This window comes from Alosa sapidissima, chromosome 22 (genome assembly GCF_018492685.1).
Source record: "Alosa sapidissima isolate fAloSap1 chromosome 22, fAloSap1.pri, whole genome shotgun sequence".
In the NCBI taxonomy this organism is placed as follows: Eukaryota; Metazoa; Chordata; class Actinopteri; order Clupeiformes; family Clupeidae; genus Alosa; species Alosa sapidissima.
Window position 1 is genome coordinate 17,514,462 of NC_055978.1, and position 21,030 is coordinate 17,535,491.

Here is a 21,030-nt window from a genome sequence, read left to right on the forward strand (position 1 = left end):
AAACATACAGTAGCTAGAGTTTCTCACCTGTAAATGCCGCCCAGGTGCCCGCGCGCCCACACACACAGACACACACACACACACTCACACACAGACACACACACACACACACACACACACACACACACTCACACACAGACACACACACACACACACACACACACACACACTCACACACAGACAGACAGACACACACACACACACACACACACACACACACACACACACACACACACACACACAGACTGCTCAAAGGGAAACCATGGGAGGAAGCTCAGGGAGGGTTAGGGTGGGTGTTGGGGAACACTTAAAAAAAGTGATACATGTTATGACACTTCCTGTTTTGGAATGACACGGACTGCAAGGACAACAACCAGATATCTGACTGTCATAATGCCACCAGCAAATGTATTATTTAGTCGACTACATAACACCAGATTATACTGTAAATTATGAATGTTAATAATGTATAAATACATTATCGTATAATAATGTATAAACACATTATTTGGGGTTTGGGCCTCAGTGACCCTGTAGATCCAGGAAGTCCCACTGGTTCAGAGTTCCTCTCTGACACAGCACCACATGTCAGAGAGGGGATCAGTGACAGCATCTGCAGGGGAGTTGAAAGCTCTCTCTTCCCATTAGCACAGTGTGTAGTCACTACCCCCACAGGACTGCATGGAGCGTGGATCATCTTCATTCATTCGTTTGCCTGATGCACTGTGAGGTTATGGTTGTGCATTTAGCAGTTGCTTTTATCCATGATTGCTGCACACATCTATGCATAAATGCATACCAACAGTAATGTATATGCAGTAGAGAAAGTGATTTACATTAGTTTGAGTGCTCATTGGGTAGCCTATCAAACCCCTGAGCCTTGTTTTGTGAGCACCTTGCTCTTGCTCTAGTTATTGCTAGTTACTGAATGAATGCCTCAATACAATTACCTCAGGTGCACTGCAGATAAAGTGTGAGAATTTGAGGGCACTTTCAGCCAAACCAAAGGCCTCATTAAAACTAAAATGGCTTTAGTGGGAAAACTTGCAGACCTAATTTAGAACTAGGGAGGAATAATACTTCAGAGAGCCACCAGTGGAGCTGAAATAACCCACCTTGTAGCGAGGCGAGCTCGGGCTGTTTTTCCCAACATTGGGAGCCAAGGGCCTGCTACCCTCATTTGTAAGATGGCACTGCTGTCACCTGCTGCACTGCGGCTACCACCGGACCTGGACAAAATCTGCCCATGATTAGCCCCAAGCTGGACCGCTCAATCCCCCCTGCACCCCCCCGCCCCAACCTGAAAACCTGCACATCCACCAGGGAGAAGGAGTCCGGAGCTCTGGTGCTCGTTCTTAGTGGCACTGCCTTGGAGCATTTCGGTGCGGTACACTAACCTTGAATCCATTATCTCTGCATCAGGGGGTTGGAACCAGACAGTGGACAGACTGAAGGAGAAGGTGTGGGTGCTACACATTGGTGGTGGCTGAGTTAACCCCCCTCCCCACCCCCGCCGTAAAGTGCTTTGGGTGCCTCGATAAAGTGCTATTTAAATATAATTTGTTGTTGTTGTTGGGATTTCACTGTCATACAGATGACATTTCAAACAACACACGTGTTCCAATTCCAGCTGAGGATATCACTGTGAACCTTGAGTTGTAATATTTCTGAGAGGGCAGGGCACGGCAAAGTCAAACGCAAACCAATGGCAAAGGCAAAGTCAAGCCAAAAATAAAAGTAAAGTTCTACATGCAGGAAGTTGCCCTACAGAATCATTTTCTTGATGGGTTTATAATTACTACTTATGGCAGTGAAGGCTTGTTTGCCTGCATGTGAGTGTGTGTGTGTGTGTGTGTTTGTGTGTGTGTGTGTTTGTGTGTGAGCCTGTATATCTGTGAGTATTCATTTTTGTCAGTGTGTGATCCGGTCATCAAAATAAACAAGGTTTGTTATTTCAAGGACAAAATTCATTTGCAACAAAATCAAATAAACCAATCGCCAAAAAACTGGCAAACCCTCAAAAAGCCATTTCCAAAGACAAAGTTACATTTCCAAGAATATACATAAGAAAAGCCCTCGCCTTTATTGGATGCATGAGTCAGAATTTAAGATCTAATACTGTGCAATTATGTTGCTTTTTACCTCAGGAAAAGCAACAGGGAAAAAAAAAAACAGCTACCATCTGAGCCCGCTGCTGTCTTGGGGATCTATTATGAATATGACATTCACATTCCTTCTCTTTCCACCACCAGTCAAAGCCACCCACATGCAAAAGGAATGGGGATACTGATGCAATCTAGATTAGTGCGCTAGGAAATAAATGTCACAGTGATGTTATTTGTTTTCTGTCAACATAGCCAACTGCTTCCTGCTGCTGTTTGTCAATGCAAGACAGCCAACTGCCATTATCTTACACCGTCTCATTGTTTCAGTCCATTAGATCCCATTTTTTAATAGATTGAGACAGATTCACATAAAGAGAAAGGAGAAGAGAGGGAGTAATAATGGTGTAGGAGAAGCACATTTAGCAAAATCAAATATATTTCCAAATGTGCAGAATGCACTATTAGGAGTGCATGCACCTCTTTACTCTGTTCATTGGTGTTTTTCTTAATAGGCAGCATCAAGTTGTTGTTTTTTTGTCTAAAGCTATGTTGTGAGCTAACTGACTGGCTGCCATACTGTACATCTTAGTGGTATGTCGGGATGACTTATGTCAAAAGACCTTGTCTGCACACTTTAATCCGTGAATTTAGCATGGATTAAAGTATGCAGACAAGTTATTTTGACATTTCAGTTTTTGTTTGTTTCTAGCACTGTTTATCGTGAGTGTGGGGTACTTTGTTTGAAGGGATAATGACTTATAAGAGCTATTGTTTTACTGTATGTCTGTGGGCCTTAATTTGAATAGCAGGCAAAGTGCAAAGTCTGTTAACAAGCAAAGTTCTCGTGCATGAACTATAGCTAATCATTAGTGTTTGTGCTTAAGGTCTTAGCTATGGTGTTAATGTCAAGTTTAAAGAAAGTGAATGTTATGACACTTTCTGTTTTGGAATGATAGATTGGTAATTGCCTGTAATGCCATCAGCAAAGTCCTCTGACAGACATATTGGAATATTGGAGTACAGTAGTTGTCTGCATTTCTTTGTGTGTGTGTGTGTGTGTGTGTGTGTGCGTGTGTGTGTGTGTGTGTGGGTGTGTGTGTGTGTGTGTTTGTGTGTGTGTGCATGTGTGTGTGCGTGTGGTGTGTGTGTGTGTGTGTGTGTGTGTGTTCGCATGATTGTCAGTGTGTATATGTGTGTCTAAATGTATTTCACAATGTGTGTAAAGGTGCTTCACATTCACTTTTTCTAGTGTGACAATAAATTGGTTACAGTCACTTCAAATGAGAAACCCTGTGGCACACACACAGACAGGTACACTGACACACACACACAGACACACACACACACACACACACACACACACACACACACACACACACACACTCTCCTACGCAATCTTCTGCACAACCCTTGACATTTACTCAAGAGACAAGAAATGACCTCTGGGGAAGCTAGTAGGTGCATTACAGGTCAGTGTCCAAACAAACAATAGCATTACAGCAGATGAGCAGTGGAGAGGGCCATTCGCACATCCCCTCCACTGATGTCCAGTCAGTGAACCAGCTGGCCCAAGCCTTTAAATTACACCACAGCTCAGAGATAAACTCTAGTTATTTACAGTACGGACAATAGCCAAGGCAGTGCTTGAGAAGATGAAGACAGACTGGCCAGTCAATATAGGCTACCTTATTAACTTATGCTCTCTGATAACTGAACTTACAAGTTTACGTAAGATTGCTGAAATTGCAAAAAAGGGAAACATACTGTACTAACATATTACGATTCAAGCTAACACCTGATCGCCCTGACAACGGCTATCGTCTCCCAGTCTCACAACAATGTGTGTCTTTCCCACCGAGCAGAGGCGGAGAGCAGCTGAATGAAGCTCATCTGATGCAACATCTGTGCCAGAACAAAGCCAGATGTGTGAGTCAGTCAGTCAGTCAGTCAGTCAGTCTATCTACAGCTCACTAAAGAGACTCATCTGGCCCACTGTCAAATCAACACAATGGATTGAGATTCTGAACTATTTTGAAGCTCTGAAACTTATGAAAACCTCACCACGACTCACTACCCCACGACTTGTGACAACTCAAATCAAGAGTATAGCTCCACTCCATGTCCATATACCATATACCGCAGCTGATTTATTCCTGAGCCTTAAAAGGTGTTTTAAAAAAAAGAATCTTATATCTCTCTGTGTGCTGTGAAGGCATCAAGTGACAATCACTCACTCTCGCCCTTCATCAGCCGGAGCTCAGGGTGGCTCTTGCCCTGGCTCTGATTCTGGCTCTGACGTGCAGGAATTACACGGAGGTGGGAGGCCGCGTCGGAGGCTTCAAGGTCACAGGGATCAGCGCAGAGGACTGACGGCTCATTAGCGGTGAAGCCCAGCTGGGGCTGGGGGCAGGGGGGTGAGTGGGGTGGATGGGGAAGGACAGGGGGGTGGGGGTGGGGGTGGGGGGGGCTCAGGGAGGGCTTGGGCTCAAGGTTGGCTTCATTACTGAGAGGAGAGAACCATCTGAGGACTAGGGGAATGGGGCTGGCCATACCTGCCTGTTAAGATGTGACCTCCACCTGTATCACTGCACACCAGTATAAACCTGTGTTAGAAACACAGAACGCCAGTACAGACATCCACCAGTATTGCTATCGTCGTACACCACAACAGACATTTTCCATCAATCAGTTCCAGCTCCACCAGGCTTCTAGTAACCATTCAGTGCTTCTCAGTTCATTGGAGCACACAGACACAATGTCAAGGAGGAAGATGTAATGAACGATGGAGTGAACAACAAAACGTCTTCTCCAACTCTCTTAATAAAAATGTTCCACTTTCAGAGCGGCTCAGACTAGACTGTCCTGATAGCAGTGTCGTGTCACAGAGCTGGTGACGCGGAGAAACACCCTCCTGCGGACCTACGGCTTCACACCCCCCAACACCACCGTAAACCCAGAACCAGCAGAGATCACACACTGCCATATGCCTGGCAGCAGCACAGCCCGGCAGGAGAGGATGAACACACCACATACGAATGCTGGCTCTCTCATTCCTTCTCATACACACACAATCATGCGATCAAACTAGGAGTGAAATGGTACACAAAAATCACGGTTCGGTTTATACCTCGGTTTTGAAGTCACAGTTTAATTAATTTTCGGCACACTATGCCTGTAAGTAGCTAGCCTAACATTAACTGACACTATTGCTGATGCTCATCACATTTAAGTGGGAATAGTTTTTTTTATTATTTTAATTACTACCAGTAAACAGACATGTCGTCTGCAACTACTATATTTGTGTGGAAACATCAATCTGAAGCATGGTCCGCATGCAAAAAAGCCTGCAAAAAAGACTGTTGATTACTGTTAATGACTGCATTTGGTACAGAACTGCATTGAACCTAGCGTCCTGTACCTTAACAGTATGAATACATGCACCTTTACACCCCATAACACACACACACACACACACACACACACACACACACACACACAGACACACACACACACACACACATACGCAAACATACTGCACTTGTATGTAAGTATGTAAATAAATTCATGCTCTTATGCACACACAAGCCAACTGGTATTTTTTAATCATTTAGTATGAGACTACATGACACATTTTACCCACGACACAGCACATCATACACACATGTACACACACACACACTCTCAAACACACTCTCTAAACGATGGACATTTGCAGTGGGACCATCCATTACTGAAATTAAGATTCTGCTCATAGCCGTGGTTTCTCCTGTCTCAGCTAAACAGCTGTGGATTATAACGGCGGTGGCGATACGAGGCAAGACTTATTTCCGACTGGCGGTAATGCGCTTTCCTTCAATCCCGACTCCATTTTCTGCATGTCTGAGAGACAAGTTGTTGTTAAAGAGAGGAGGCCCGAAAACATTTACTGTAGGACCCAGATCAATATGTTTATTTGCAAACTCTAATTTAACACATCATTGCTTCCCGGCAATGTCATGAAGAAAACCAGTAATAGTCTTTTCTCCCCTGCCTCTCTTTTGTAGTATTTATGTTTTCACACACACACAGACACACACACACACACACACACACACACGCAAGAAAGGGACATTTACAATGTGTGCAAGCAAATGTTTCTCGTCGACTAACACCCTCTTAAAGACACACACACACACACACACACACAAACACAAACACAAAAAGGCACACAAGAAACTGCTCCTCTACCAACTAAAACCCTTTAAACCACTGTGCAGTGGCAGCCATGACATTTTTCAAACATGTGCTTTGTTATGGGATTTGAAAAGGAGCAGAGGGACTGGTTGTTGTTTTGTTGATGCTAGCACTGTGGCGATAACAGCAGAGGAATTTCAAGGGGATAGGCTTCTGAAGACAAGCACACACACACACACACACACAAATGTGCTCAAGTCATCACTATGAATGTATTTATGGTATTTATCATTTCAGCAATGCTGTTCGACCTACTGAACCACCCGTTCTATTACATTGCTATAATTTGAGAAAAAAGACAGATACGATATGTCAATGCATTAAATTGAAACAGACGGACTCTGTCTTCTGTAAGTCTCCATCTATGAAAACTACCCATCAATATTGATCTCCCAATCAATAGCGTGCATGCAGAGATAGAATTACAATATAGATTGGTTGATGGACAGCTATGGTTTATGATGGTGTGAATTTAAATGGCTGCTGAATAGCTATTAAAGTGTGGTTGTATTTCATACAGTTTTACAGTAATATTATGGGCTGGTTGGTGAGAAGACATGGCTTGGGCGTGTTTGATGTTGTGGTTTGATTTGTTGTGTTTTTTCTGTGTTTTGCCTGGGTAGAGTGATTTTGAAGTGTAGCTGAATAATGTGTTTTAGTTTTTTTTAGCTGTTGTTATTGCTGTTCTGTGATTGTGGCTTGGATCTTCTGTGGTCTAGGCTTACTGTTGGTCTGGTATTTACAGTAGCCTGATTTGGTTAGTGGGTGGGTGAGGTGGAGTGTTGTTAGGCTAATTTGAGGTCATTTGAATATTTTTTCTGGGGTCGCATTCTGAAGTACTACAGTCGGGTCTTCATTTGGGTAAATCTCAGGCTGGTCTAAAATGTGCTTCAGTTTGATGGTGAGCTGTTTTGATCTGTGGTTTTGGTTGGAACATTTGTTGTTATGCCTGTATCTAAGCTTGTGTGTGAGTGTGTGTTTGTGTGTGTGCGTGTGTGCGTGTGTGTGTGTGTGTATGTGTGTGTTTGAGTGTGTGTGTGTGTGAGTATGAGCGTGAGTGTGAGTGTGTCAGTGTGTGTGTGTGTGTGTGTGTGTGTGTGTGTGTGTGTGTGTGTGTGTGTGTGTGTGTGTGTGTGCGTGTGTGTGTGTATAAGTGTATGTGTGTGTGTGAGTGTGTGTGTGTGTGTGTGTTTATGTCCGTTCCTGGAATTACCACAGCCGCGGTTCGACTTGACTGCATTTTAATTGAGGTGATATCTCTCCGTCTCACAGTCATCCCAACACCCGGCGGTCTCCTGTGATGTCAGCTTTTTCACATCCTCTCCCACCTCCCTCCTCCCCCTTAGCATCATGTTTTTCCCCTTCTTTTGGATGAAAAGCAAACATCCCGACCGATTAGAAGATGAAACATTTCCTTAAGCCTCCCCATCTCCTTCTATCGGCACAAAGGGCCCTGTAACGGCTTTGAGAGATAACACAGATACGCTTGAGCCCCAACAAAGTGTTGGCGGCGGGCGGCATGTCTGGTTGAAGTCGTTAGGTGGAGGGTGGAGGGTGGGGGGGGGGGCCGACTGGTGCTGTCGGAACGTGCCGTCGGATCTTACGGCGGAGGGAGCGTGCGAGGCAGTCAGCGAGGGCAACGGCGGCTGGTGGCGGCTATTTAAATGAGAGGAGAGGGGGATTAGAAGACGACAGGATGGTTGGTTTCTCTCTTTCTTTTCTTTTCTTCCTTTATTTCTTCTTTAATGCCTTAAAGGTGTAGGTTTTTGAACATTCTAAGTTCCGCAACAATTGAAGGTTCTAAAATTCTATGTTGAATTCAATGAACCCAGATATTCTTTAGAACGTTCATTTCTCAACATTCCCGTCACACCGGTGTGACGGTACTCCTTTAAGGGTTAATGCAGAGGGTTTCAGTTCTTCTCTGCTGTCTCTCTCTCTGCCTAATCCACTCAGAGACTGTCAGAGAGAGTGTTCTCTCTTTCTCTTTTTACTTTCCTCACTCTCTCTCTCTCTTCCCCTCTCTTTCTCTCTGCCCCTCCCTCCCCCTCCCTCTCTCTATCTTCCTCTCCCTAGTGGAAAACATTACTAGAGTTCTCAGTGTGTTTTTTTCATTAAGGCTTGGCCTACTGTTGAATGCTGAAATACAATATTCAATGTGGCTACTCTAGAACATTTGGTGGAAATCAAACATGTACATTTATATCAAAGCTTTGAGCCATGAGCTCATTTTCGAGGACATTTCTGAGGACATACTTTTGCTTATAGGTGCTCTAGAATAATTTGGTGGACATCATAAATATCTGTAGATGGACACCTATGTATTGGGGCTGGTACAGACTTAAAGGTAAAAACTGAGTAAAAGCAAGATCTGTAATAAGGACATTACCTAGATAAGTTCACACCGCACGACTTTCAGAGTTGTAAGATCTTTGTGGTGTTCACTCTACACAACCTTCTGCTTTGCAGTTGGGAATCCTGAAGTCATGGTCCACACTGTCTTACTGATCAGTGAACACACTATACAATCTTTCACTTAGAGAAATCCCAGACAAGTCTGTCCAGTGTACAAACTACGATTTGTCACGAAAACACCCGTGAGAAGTGACTAGGGGAATGACAACCAGAACTAAAAGACTTCACGCTAACTGTCTATAAAGACATGATTGTCAAAGGAGGAGCTCCCTGATGAAGTATGAGGATGCAACAGCAGTAGAGTTGTACTTACTCCCACTACATACCTTCAATAGTAACAACAAAGGGAAGGCATCAAATGGATGGCATCTTTTCACCAAGACACGACACAAGGCCATTTGCTGTTGTCAAAAGAAACACACACACGCTCACACACACACGCATACACACACACACACACACACATTCCTATACACATACATATACATGAATACACCTATAGAACCTTTTTGACACTTTCATGAACAAAAATTGCGTTGCTAGGAGACTGTCGCTGGTCAGTGGCAGGTGTGATTGTGGAGCTTAAAGTTCTGATTAAGGCCACTGCTTCACTGACATCCTCTCATCACACACACACACACACACACACAAATACACATACACACACACACACACAAACACACACGCACATACACACACACACACACACACACACACACACACGCATGCACACACGCACATACACACATACCTGTCATCTCTGGTGGCAGGAGTGGAGTGGAGTGAGGGGGGTGAAGGGGTGAGAGGAGCAGATGGACAGAGTGAGACAGAGAAAGGGAGAGCGCAAGAAAGAAGGAAAGAAAGAAAGAAAAAAAGAAAGAGAGAGAGACTAAGTGCAGCAATTACTGCCATGCGCTGGGCAGTATGCTATCACTCTGGTTGCATACAGTCTTTACAAATCCACGGGAACTTAACAGGGAACGCTAAAATTGTTTCATTTAGAATGCCCTGCTAGTCTGATGTTGCCATAGAGATATTTGGAATACATTTCCACTCAAATTGACTTAAAATATCCATGAACAGAATCTTAAATGTTAAATGTTAAAAATACAAATGCCAAAGGCTCTCTACTTATCACACAGTAACCTAATAATAATAATAATAATATATTTATTTTTTATAGCGCTTTTCTACACTCAAAGACACTTTACAGTTTTATACATAGGTCCAAACAAACATACAAGGTACATAAACAGATAGAAAAAAACACAACAAAAGTGCTGTGACAAACCTAAAGTGCTGTCAGATTTTACCAGCATTTTGGATGTGAACTGACTGTAAAATGTTGAAATATATGAGTAGTAACGGGATTAAATGATTCATATTAAAGCCGCTATGTTGGCAACTTCGAATGGTTCATGCTTATGTCAGTTGACTGTCTCTGGAGGAAAAACTTCCAGTGAAGTGATATAGCTATGTTCCCTAGCTCCCTAAACGCTTATCAGTTCCCTTTGAACTGAACACGTCAATCTGTGCGAAAAAGAATCCCACTTAACACTTAACTAAATATCCTGTGCTGTTCACTTCGTAGTGAACTACGAGGCAATCTGAACATACCCCCTGTCTGTCTTGACCTTTTTCTGCCTGTCATCCTGTTGCTCTCTATGTCTCTCTGCAATCCTTTCTTTTCTTCGATTCCCTTTCTCTTGTGTGTTTGCACATATTGCATTCTTGTGTCTCTGATTGGTATCAAAATCCTCTGTGTATGTTTGTATTGTATGGTACCTTCTGGGGTACAACTCCACTAAGAGTGGCTTTATAACACATTCATAACAAACATAGCAAAGAAATGTATTCATGAACAGCTGAAGTTAACATTAAAATAACATATTTTCTTAGGTCAACTTCATTGATTGCTTGCGTAGGGTTTAAAGGAGTTTTCACATTTTTGTGAACATTTTTCTCGAGGTCAGCCAGGCAGCTACAGTGCTACACTCTGGGGGCAAGTCTGTGAGCTCCCATGTACATGCCTACAGAGTGTAGCACTGTACAGTAGCTGCCTGGCTGCGTTAGCTGCTGGCTGTAGCAACTCGAGCTAGGTAAAACCGATTGTTTTTATTTTTATTTTTTTCGCACCGACATTATCTATGTGAAAACTTGCCGGATTTCTCCTTTAACAAACATAAGCACTTCATGAAATCGGCTTAATGTCACTGAGTATGTGAGAAGAAATGGATAACACTGAATGGAAGTGAATGTTATATTCTCTATTGGTTATGGGCAGCACTCAGGTAGGCTTTCAGAAGCTATAAAGTCAAAGATAACAGCTCATCTGTCGAGGTGCAGGATTGGTGTACTGTAGGTAGCTCATAGAAATATAAGAAAAATCTGCACACTCCAGTCCAGTCTGTGCAAAAAAGTTTTTTTACTTAGAATCTGCGTAAGTTTTGGTCGGCAGACTTTCTTCAGGCAGAGTAGATCTAGACTTCTGCCGTGGTAGCCTACATTCATATGACATGAAAAATGTCCATTTGTAAATACTTACCACAGGCTGCTGCTCATAAATATTTAAGTATTGTTTAGTGATATTCAGTCTTTGGAGTAACATTGGAAGTATTCTGAGAATGTAATTTTTCCACTGTTTGAGGCATATGTTCACAGACAACATATGGTGAAAAATACATTGGTCATTCTCACAGATCTATAGTCCAATGCAGATGATCACATAAAAACCTATTCAAAGCTTTACTATATCACTGAAAGACACAGATGCTGGCTCCATACTGTTGCTCCATACTGTTGCTTTGAGCAATGTTTCAAGCAAGTATTGAACCTTTTACTGCTAGTGCTTGTGTTTGTATGTGTGTGTGTGTGTGTGTGTGTGTGTGTGTGTGTTGTGTGTGTGTGTGTGTGTGTGTGTGTGTGTGTGTGTGTGTGTGTGTGTGTGTGTGTGTGTGTGTGTGTGTGTGTGTGTGCGTGCGCGCACCAGTCTTTGACCCTGCATAATAACAGGATGGATGAGGCCTAACCACACAGCGGTGTGGGGCTATCGATGGTTCAGTGGGCTGCAAAAGGTCAACGGTCATTTGACAAAACGATTCACATTCATTTCTGGACCTAGTTACTGCCTATGGCTAAATGACCGTCCATAAAAGGATGGAGAGCGTGAAAAAGCAGAGAGAGAGGGAGAGAAAAGGAGAGAAGAGAGAGAAATTCACTGAATATTGAATACAGTCACATTCTACTACATTCAAAATCAACTTGTCTTTGTGCATAGTAGCATAGTAACCGCTTTGTTTCCTGACTGCATTATGCATTTTCTGTGCATTACTAGCACACAATCACCTTGACATATCACACACACACACACACACACACACTCATCTCTTGGCATTTTCAAAAATTCCTCATTAAGAAATCAATATTTTTGAAACTTTTTTCAGTTGGTATCAGGAACTCCAAGGAATACCTGGGCATTTTAAATCGAAATCTGGATGCCTCTGCCAAAACACTACAAATGGATTGTGATTGCGTCATCCAGCAGGTTAATAATCCAAAGCACATGTTCAGATCAAGGTAAACATGTTTACTAAACAAAAACATCAAGTTTCTGCTAAGGTCTTCTCAGTTCCTTGATCTGAAGACCAGTTGGATAAGCTGAAGAGTTTTTTTCTGCAGGTGTTATGTTATCTTTTTACCACAGGTGCTATGAAATGCAAAATACGAAAAAGGGACGTTGGAAATGTTATCTGAGAGGTGGTGGATGATATTGGCGGACCCCACATGGAAAAATAATGTACGTTAACAATGGAGAGAACCTTTCAGAAATTATGTTTTGTGCGAATGGGTTAGCAAAACCAGTTTTGGTGAACGGAGATGCAGATCATCCCCCTCATTCATTTGTTTGTGCAACACCCATATGTTCTGCATTCACTCCAGCGAGAGTGAAATACATGTTTAAAAGTGGTGTCATCACCATAGGCTATTTGCTACGACATTTACTGTACCTCTGTCACACAACAAGTTGTGACTTATGCCCATTAAACTTTGAACTTACAACAACCTAATTTTGAGTAAACTAGGTGTGACCCATGTCTGTGTCACTGGGCTATTAATGCATTATAGGCCTAATAGCCTATATATTTTGTAAGGAAATGTAAAAGACAGATAAGACAGAACTAACTACGCTAAAATTCAAAATAGACTTTTGAAGCCTACCTCAATAAAGAATAAAGCATTGCAAAGGGAATATATTTGTGTTGCATATACCAAATTAACTAGTGTCAATTCAATGACCTGTTTTTTTTCATTCTTTTGGATTAGACTAGCCTGTTTTATGCTGTTTTCATGGACAGCAAGAATCTACTCTGTTCGTTGTTTTAAATAACGCTGTTCGTTGTTTCTATCCATGTTATCTCCAGTGGTTTAGTTTCACTTGTGCAGACGCGCACACACATTGAGTGAGCACTCACACCACTACCCTCTAATTTGTTGCCTCTTTATTTGATAACACTAAATTAAGAAATATTTCCTAATCTGGAAAATGTTTAGTTTCTTTTTCTTTCGGTCCGCGGTTCAGTAATACCATTCAATTGTGCCGCAAATTATCCACGGACCAGCAGTCTCCTCGTCGAGGAGGCCCTAATGCTGCAGAACATAAAGAGAAAGAATGCTTTTGGAACAGAACACAGTTGCATGTCCAGTGTATTCATGCGTCTGTCTACATGGAAAATGACAAGTGTCTTGGTGCGATTAAATATTTTAAAATGAGATTTAAACCATTACTTTCTTGAGGGTGCTATGGCTAATCCAGGGGTAGCTATAACGCCCCCTAGCGCCCCCTCGGCGCCTCCCCTGCACAAGAGAGGACCAAGGGATCTGGACGAAGAGGAGTGCTCTCAAATCCCCTGCTTTGTATTCTCCAACGTTATAGGAAAATAATTGTGTGGGAAAAACATGAGGAAGAATAATAACACGAGGTACATATCTACTGCAATTCACATCTACTGCAATACTGTATGTGAGGGTGCACAGAATTGGACTTTAATGTGCCTCTGACGGGAGGGAAATGATATAGTGATCTGGAACTGACGGGGTCACGCTGCTGGGAGTGAGAGAAGAGAGTGGAGCCATGCTGCTGACAAATCAGTGCTCTGCAGTGAGAAACTGCACCGAGAAAACCTCTTGGGCTTATTGGGCTTTTGTATGCATTGATGGATGCCTATTAGCATGTGTGTATGTGTGTGTGTGTGTGTGTGTGTGTGTTTGCTTTCTCTCTCTCTCCCTCTCTCTCTGTGGGTGTTTGTGGGTGGGTGTGGGTGTGTGTGAAAGAGATAGAGAGAGAGAGAAAGAGAATTAAATTTGACTTCATAACCTAAGTGACTGTGTGGCTGTGTGTGCATGAGGGAGACAGAGGCAGAGAACAAATAAGGAATGAGAGATTGGGAGAAAGATAAAGAAACAGAGAGAGAGAGAGAGAGAGCGAGTGAGTGTGTTTGTATTTATGCCCTCTGCATGCGTGCATCCAGTGTGTGAGTTAGCGTGACATATTCATCATGTCAAAACCGAGATTTAGTGCTTCCGGCATTTACAACTGTTGATTATTTTAGAGGCGGGTGGGTGTATGGGCGGGGGCAATGCCATTTGCTGATTATTTCTGGAGGTAAGACCAAAGGGAATGGGAGGAGAGAGAGAGAGAGAAAGAAAGAGAGAGAGAGAGAGAAAAGATTAGAGAGGCTAAGTATGAGGGAAGTGCTTCTGCATTAATCTTAAAACGAATCAACAAAAGAAAAAGAAAAAAAACAACTACCCAGAGTCAGTGTTTCCTTCATCCAGCTGTTCCCTCTCCGGCATAGTCACAGTGCAGGTGCACACAGATGAATGATTGGAGGAGGAGGGCCGGAGATGACACGTACTAAAAATCAATGGCTAGTTTTAGGTGCTGTTCTGGCTGTGTTGCTTTGTGAGAACATAGAACAGAGTCTGTGTGTGTGTGTGTGTGCGTGTGTGTGTGCGTGCGTGCGTGCGTGTATGTGTGCGTGTGCGTGCGTGTGTGTGTGAGTCTTCTCTTCCTGGAGCCTGCTGGGTGTGAGCAGGTGGTGAGAGAAAGTTCCAGGTACTGATAACCAGTCAGACCAAAAATTGGCGAGATCCGTTCTGGCCGAGGAGGGGGAAAAAAAATCAGCTCTGCCAAAACCCTCTGTCCAGTCAATTGCTTCTCTCAACCACTCAATCAGGTCATTGCGGACGAGAAAAAAGGGAAAAAAGTAACACGAAAGGAAATAAAAACCATTATCCTCCGAAAAGCGAGTGAAACACAAATTAGCCGTGCGTTCAGCTCACATTAGGCTCACTGATGAGGACATCTGGGCTTGATGAGCTGCCACTGAACTCACAAGGGCACGAGGCTCGGACTCGGAGGACCACAGATACTGTGCTCAAGATAAGGAGCTTTGGGGAGATAATGGCCACGCAATCAGGCATCAGCCATCCAAACAGGGGAGTAGAAGAGGGGGGGGGCGGAGCCATTTTGGTGGGGGGGCATTAAGACGTGCTGCATTATAACACATTTATCTATGGAGATGCTGTCTGTCTCTCTGTGTGTGTGTGTGTGTGTGTGTGTGTGTGTGTGTGACAGCTCAGCTCTTTAATTGAGAGAAATTACTCTCATTTGATCGGTGCGTACTGATGAAAGCCCCGGCCCAGCACCCCCACTCCCCCTGTGGGCCTAACAAACCTCAAACGCTCTCAGCAGGCACATGAAATCCTCCCAGCGATCTTCCACTCAGCCGTACAGAACACACACGCACACACACACACACACACACACACATACACACACGCACAAACACACACACACAAACACCCACACACAGACACACACACACACGCACACACACATAATCATCTCTCAATGTGATTCGCACTGTACTCCCAAGCCACTCCAAGCACCAGCAAATTTCACTAGCCAAAAAACTGGCACATTCCGGAAAACAACCCCTCAGGCTAAAAGCTGTATATTTCCTGTGAGATCTCCTTCAGACAAACCTCTAGTTTGCGCTAATAATCACTACACCATCTGATCTGGGAGACAAAATTCTCCTTTTACACATTTTGTAACATTTTAAAAGAGCATTGGCTGTAGCCTACACCTTCACAGACTTTACTAACAGCACTGTGAGCATAGACTTGATGTTTTACTGTAACAGAGAGAGTAGTGTGAGTGTCAACCACACAGATGTCTCTCTTCACCACCCCCTCCCTACTCTGGCTTACAGGTACTGCTAAAGCATCCATAGACTCAAAGCTGACAACTGCATTGGCTGTGAGTGTGTGTGTGTGTGTGTGTGAGTGTGTGCGTGGCAGACAGGCACTATATGAGCTTCCAGAAAGTCACATAGGTGGTGTGTTTTACTCTTAATAATAACATGCTTATACAAACCGTTGCAAAACTCAGCACACCCTTCTGAGAACACACACTACTTGTTTTAAACTGCTTTGGTCAAAATGTGATACAGATGTGAAACAAAACGCTTCTGCATGGCAGAGCATCCTTCCTCTCAGGTGTCCTTATCTGTGTCAAGGAAGCCAAATGTGCTTGCTTTGCATATCCTAGAGACCCTAATCACCGGCGACCATGGAACAGACCTCAGCCAGGTTACTGCCAGAAACGTTCCACACTCAGATGCTGTTTAATGATTGGCTATAGTTTGCGTGTAAGCGGAGATACAGTAGCAAGATAGCAGGTATTGATCAATCTCATCACTCTAACCATTTCACTTCTCTGCAGGCTCCTATGTTATATCAGCGCTGTTGCTTACCCCACAGCAAACCCACTTGGTTTTATACAAGCAGCATTCACTGCTTAGTAATACCATCCCGTCATATTTTAAAGAAATACACCTTGGGTCGAAACAAAATTGTGCATACTTTATGAGAAGGTCATGGCAAGTGTTGTAGAATTTCATTATACAGCTTCTAAGCATACTTCATTATACAGCTTCTAAGCGTGCTTTGCATTAGAAAAAAATCTGTTGGACACGTTATCGGGTAAGCTCCCTGTTATCCAAAAACCAAGAAGCCATCCAGTTTAGTTTGGGGAGGTACGGGTGTTGGTGATGCGACTACTAGTAAATTATTTTTAAAATGTCTTACCTTTATCTCCTTCGATGACTGGCACGGGATCTGGTGGGAAACTGTAGCTGTTTGATTCATGTTTGATTAATGTAATAAGTGGTTTCCCACCGCTTCAAAGAACCTGTCTGATCCCAAAAACCCGCAGATATTCAGCTCGGAGTCTTTAAAATCCACTCACGACAGCCTCCAGGATCCTCTACACACTTGCCGTGTTGCACTGTACTGGAGGTATTGTGGTAAACCATTCACCGCATTTTCTGTGGAAAAGAGGAAGAGAGAGAGAGAGAGGGAGAGAGAGAGAGAGCTCTTCGTGCGGCCACAAGGAGAGACAACCGCAATGTTCGGTTGTGACTGACAACTTAAACAAATTATCTTAAACGTGGAAAAAAATCGAAACTAAGTCTCTCTTGCCCGAAGCTCACTGACTTCTGTAATGGAAAACGTAGTCTTGTGCGTGTTCGGAAAGCTATTGATTCGGGCACTCGTTGTCGTTTAACATCCTCTGGGGGCTAAACAGTGTTTGCCTAAGATAAAGAGCAAGTGTCGATCAAGCATCGTCATAAGCAGTGTCTTGAATAATCTGTTATTAACCCTGGTAACTAAAATGACCAGTGTTTTGCTTAAGACCATATGACCGCAATGCATGGGAAAAAAATAATTGTGCACTAGGTGGACAAAAGTTTCGGGTGAGTCAGTTTTGCAAGCGTTGCGAATTGCAGAGCCACAGGCTGGCCGATGAGGCCACACAGGGTGTCTGCGTTTCAGCGTGCAGACGAATGCAGAGACGACGATGAATGTGAATGCACACGGGCGGGAGAGATTGCCTGTGCTGTGAGTGTGTGTGTGTGTGTGTGTGCAGAAGTATGTTACGGGTGCGCAAGCGTGCGTGCAAGCGCCCTAGGGCAGATGCTGCGCGGATGAGCTTCTCGTCGACATAAGGGCAGCTGTATGTGATCATAACACCAGAGACACGGTTGAGAATGAGCACTGGCCGACCCACGCACCCAGAACAGCCTCAAGGGGTGTGTGTGTGTGTGTACCAGTCTCTTAAGGAAATGCAGAGGAGAGCCTGACTAAGGAAACACTGGCGTCAACTTACCACACACATAAGAGCAGACAAACACAGTGTCCAAGATGATTTCCAACAACATTCTGCCCACTGTTCTTCTTGGCAAAGCTGCAATTTACAGTAAGAGTCTGCCCCCCTCCCCCACTCACCCTCTTACCCCCACCTCCCTTCCAGACTCATATCAGACATATTCTCACATATTGAATCGTTAATGCATTGAAATGAGAAAACAATAAAAAGGAGTGATTCTCCAGTGTATTAATATTTCACAACGGGCCCAGTGCGACGGCGTGAGTAGACTGACTGCCCATCCGCTCTGTACCACTGTGGCTGCGTCGACCAATTATCCAGGATCTTAAGGACCTTAAGTATAATGGGTAACCCATTAGTGGTTTTCCCTGTGGTACAGATAAATCATGTATGATCCAGAGTAGTCTGTAACATTCTCGAAGAATGAACAATGGAAAAGAAAGCTCGGGGGAGGGCAAGTGGAGGGGTTGGTGGGAGAGAGAGTGCAAAGGATTATGGGTAGCAGGTGGCGATGTGTAGCATTTAAGTGTGTGTCTCAATTGGTGCTTATTTCAGCTGTGTTGTTACTTCATTTCTGAACAAATATCTGATCCCAGTAATCAACGCGCCAATCTCTAATTGCAGTGCAGACACATGCGTGCGGAGGAGGACACAGAGACAAACACATACGCATGCACACACACACACACACACACACACACACACACACACAGAGGAGGAGGTTGTGTCACACATGGTGGGCGGATGCTTGGCGAAGAAGTTTTTGTTCGCCTTGAGAAGGAATGAGCCCAGCAGCACTTTAAGCGAACAACACACACACACACACACACACACAAATACACACAAATACACACACACACACACACACTCATACTCTCTGATCAGCTATTGATTAAATACAATCAAATGCATAGCACATAAGAAATATAGAAATATTGAAATCGAATATTTGGCTACCAGTATTCTTGTGGTAAAATGTGTATGTGTGGACCAGAAAAAAACAGATCTAACAGTAAAGCTGAGTTTTGCATAGCATCTGGCACAGCATGCATTATTATTCATAGTGCTATTAACAAATGTTTAAAATGGTTCAAGATTAATAAAAAAAATATATAGCTATTTCGCATACTACTCCTGTCAGTCATTTAACAGCTTCTCTTTTAGCATCACACACACACACACTTATACACAGAGGCACGCACACACAGAGGCACCAGAGGCACACACACACACACGAATCCACTTTCAACTGTGAATAGCTGTAGCTCAGGACAGAAAAATAGTCAAAGGCCAAAATAAAATCCAATCTTCCGACAGAGAGGAGGCATTCATTTAAGCACAGAAACAGATACACCGAACAAGCGTGTGAAAGAGCCAAGGCCAGCGCTGTAATGGGGGTGTCAGGTAGACTATTGTAGTGAGTTGACCCTCGCTAAGCTCGAGCTGAAAACTCACACAAAAGAAAAAGCCATTAATCACACATGTCTGGTGCCCATTCAGATTGCATGGAGTCTCCCCTTGAACACCCCTGCCACACACACGCACACACAGACACACACACACACACACACACACACACACACACACACACACACATCTCTCACCAACTCGGAGGAGAGCTGGACAGGTAATTACAGACTGCAGGGGGCCACTGGGGACCCCCCTGGGAATGGCTCTACGTTCCAAGGGAGGGGGGAGAGGTTTTGGAAGGGCAATACTGCAGGTTTTATACTAGCACACAGGTCAGGAAAGGTCTGGAAGGGTCTACTGGAAAGGTCTCCTGTCCTGTAGGGGGCGGCTCTATGTGGCATGCACTCTTTGCATGTATGCCACAGTGACGACTTATAATGCTGCATTGCCTGCAGCAACCTGTGTGCCTATTGTAGTCGCACAAGTGTATTCATATGAGACTACTGTCAGGGGACAGAAACCATCCCATTGGGAAATAATATCCCTATTCATATATTTCCCATCAATTATTAATGTATTTATGGTACTATATCATGGATAGTCTTTTGGGTTGAATAGGCTACCTTTAGCTCTAATAAATGTATGCTCATTTAAAAGCATATTGTCCTTTGTGATTATTGCATGTTATAACATTATAAACTGTACTTATTCATGATGCCAGAAACTCAGAAGCTTTTAAACATGTGCTTTATAAGGTAAAACAAAATTACTTACCCAGAAAACCATGAACAACTACCTCTTCACTTAGCATTTAGCATCAGCTCTGTAGCTAGCTGTGTAGCTACGGATAAAAAGCCGCCAGTCTGTCTGGCCCACCTGGACAGTCACTGGCTTACCATCAACAAAACACACAGGTGGAGAGAGACGCTGCATTTTAAATGTGTGTGTGACTTTGTGTGTGTGTGTGTGTGTGTGTGTGTGTGTGTTTGTGTGTGTGTGTGTGTGTGTGTGTGTGTGTGTGTGTGTGTGGTGTGTGTGTGTGTGTGTGTGTGTTTGTGTGTTTGTGTGTGTGTGTGTGTGTGTCTGTGTGTGTGTGTGTGTGTGTGTGTGTGGTTGGTGAGATGCTGCAGCTAGAAGTGAGACTGTAAAAGAGAAAGCACTCAGCTGGTGTGCCCAGAGGGACTGATAAATAAAACAAGAGCTTTGGCTGAGGTGGACGGATTGCGACTTTTGCCATCATTATCAACACCAGTGACAGAAGACATAAAATGTGTCAGAGAGAGAGAGAGAGAGAGAGGTGTGCAGTGCAGGACAGAGATCTTGCATTTGGCAGACGATTCACTCACAGTATCAGCAAGAACCAAAAAAACATATAACAATAATAAATAAAGCAAACAAAGCAATAACGCTGAGAATTGCACACCTGCGTTTTTACGACCTCTCTTTCTGGTGCTCGGGTTATTAATCTTTTTGCAGCAGCTGTTTAGAAGGACGAAAATGCTGGACAACGACAGGTTGTGGACATTTCAGCTGAAAGGCCAGTGAAATCACTCCCTTTCGTCCCATGCTCCTGAACCAATATGTTGATTGGTAGGAGTGTTTATGGCTCAATCTGAGCCACCGTGTTGGTTT

General features: G+C 43.6%; 1 protein-coding gene across 1 annotated transcript in view; it reads right to left on the bottom strand.

Moving 5' to 3' along the window:
* LOC121697537 (inactive dipeptidyl peptidase 10-like) overlaps window positions 1-17,359 on the bottom strand; it is a 128,765-nt gene extending 111,406 nt beyond the window's left edge. The window contains exon 1 of the mRNA XM_042079089.1: window positions 16,908-17,359. Within this exon, the coding sequence (XP_041935023.1) occupies window positions 16,908-16,967 (60 nt within the window). The 5' untranslated portion in view covers window positions 16,968-17,359. The remainder of the gene's footprint in view (window positions 1-16,907) is intronic.
* Window positions 17,360-21,030: the final 3,671 nt, after the last annotated feature.